This window comes from Aplysia californica, unplaced genomic scaffold (genome assembly GCF_000002075.1).
Source record: "Aplysia californica isolate F4 #8 unplaced genomic scaffold, AplCal3.0 scaffold00505, whole genome shotgun sequence".
Classification (NCBI taxonomy): domain Eukaryota; kingdom Metazoa; phylum Mollusca; class Gastropoda; order Aplysiida; family Aplysiidae; genus Aplysia; species Aplysia californica.
Window position 1 is genome coordinate 92,541 of NW_004797775.1, and position 1,546 is coordinate 94,086.

Consider the following 1,546-nt stretch of genomic DNA (forward strand, 5'->3'; position numbering starts at 1 on the left):
GTTCTTCTTCTTCTTGTTCTTGTTCTTGTTCTTCTTCTTCTTTGATGATGATGATTAGCAAAAGCAACAGCAGCTGTAGCAGCAGCAGCAGCAGCAAGAGAGTAGTAGTAGTAGTAGTAGTAGTAGTAGTAGTAGTAGTAGTAGTAGTAGTAGTAGTATCATCGTCGTTATGTCTCACCGTGCCCTCTCGCACTCCGTAGCCACAGTGCATGTCAGTGGAGCCGCGGCAACATGAGCTGGGCACACCACAGGTAGCCAGAGCCAGGTGGCTACAGTTGAAGTGTGGGTTAGCCTCCCAGTCCGAGTAGCTGGACCCCGCACAGCACTGGAACTACACACACAGAAAGAGGAAATGTGCATGTTTATAATAATATATTTAAATTGGTCGCTTTTAAAAACACAAGGGGACTATCCCGAAAAATGCTGTTTTGAGAAAATCGAAAGTAAAGTTTTTGCCCCTTGTTCAGTATCTTTAAAAGACAAGGAGAGTTTTCTCTATAACCAAACAAATATACACACCAATGAAACCGAACTTCTCCTGTAGGTAGGGTAATGCCCACTTTTGGTGTAGGTCAAAATTTCTGGAAACCCCCAAAGTCTAGCTTAGTCCGCTTGTCCTTAAAAGCTACCAATTAACATAAATATAAATAATAAGTTGACCAAATGGCTCAACTTCCTCTTCCTGCTTAGAGCTTACAATACATGAAATATGAACAACGAAATTAAATGGGTTGGACATTTCTGTCAAGACTACACCAGACAGTATAGCAGAGAGAGAAAGAGCATACACTCTGAGAGATGATAATTTAATATATGGAAATAGAGGAAAGGGCTGGCACAGCAAAAGATGGATAGAGGGGGTCAGAGAAATATTTGTCAAGAACGACATAATCATGCAACAGGCGATACATACAACAAACAAGAGAATGATGTTTGATTTTGAAGTGTGGAAATGAACGTAATGTAGGCCTGCCTGTGTGAATGGTGGATGTGTGTGTGTGGGGGGGGGCTGTTGAACGACATTTAATTTCATCAGTTCATTAACAAAATAGTAACAGAAAAAGTAAATCTGTTACGCCTCCATCGACTCAAGTTCGATAATTTACGAAAGTGAATGCATGTACGTTGGTTGTTTATAATTAATGTGTGCAAACATTGTATATTTTAATATACACAGACATCGTTTATTTTCAAGATAATAATATTATTGTGTGTATGCACAGGCATCGATATATAAAATATGCGCATAATTATATACAACATTATCATTACTAGAGTACGTAAGTCAATTAGAGGTTAAAATGCATAAACTTATAACTTGACAAACATTGACTCCATGTACCTCTCTTTGCAGATAGTCCAAGGCCAGGTCATCGGACTGACCACTGTCCTGCACGTAGTTGACCACCACTGACCGCATGACGCCCAACATCCGGGCCTCTATGTCCTCCATGAGGAAGAACACGATGGCGCCCAGGGTCAACTGCAGGATGAACACCACTACAACCAGCACCATGAACTGGGGACATACAATTGGTGGGGGGGG

At 41.1% G+C, this 1,546-nt stretch overlaps 1 protein-coding gene across 1 annotated transcript in view; it reads right to left on the reverse strand.

Annotated features, from left to right (window-relative positions):
• LOC101862437 (tetraspanin-33) overlaps positions 1-1,546 on the reverse strand; it is a gene marked incomplete in the record, with an annotated part of 13,502 nt that overhangs the window by 3,490 nt on the left and 8,466 nt on the right. The window contains 2 exon segments of the mRNA XM_005105984.3: positions 179-331; positions 1,343-1,519. Coding sequence (XP_005106041.2) covers positions 179-331; positions 1,343-1,519 — 330 coding nt within the window.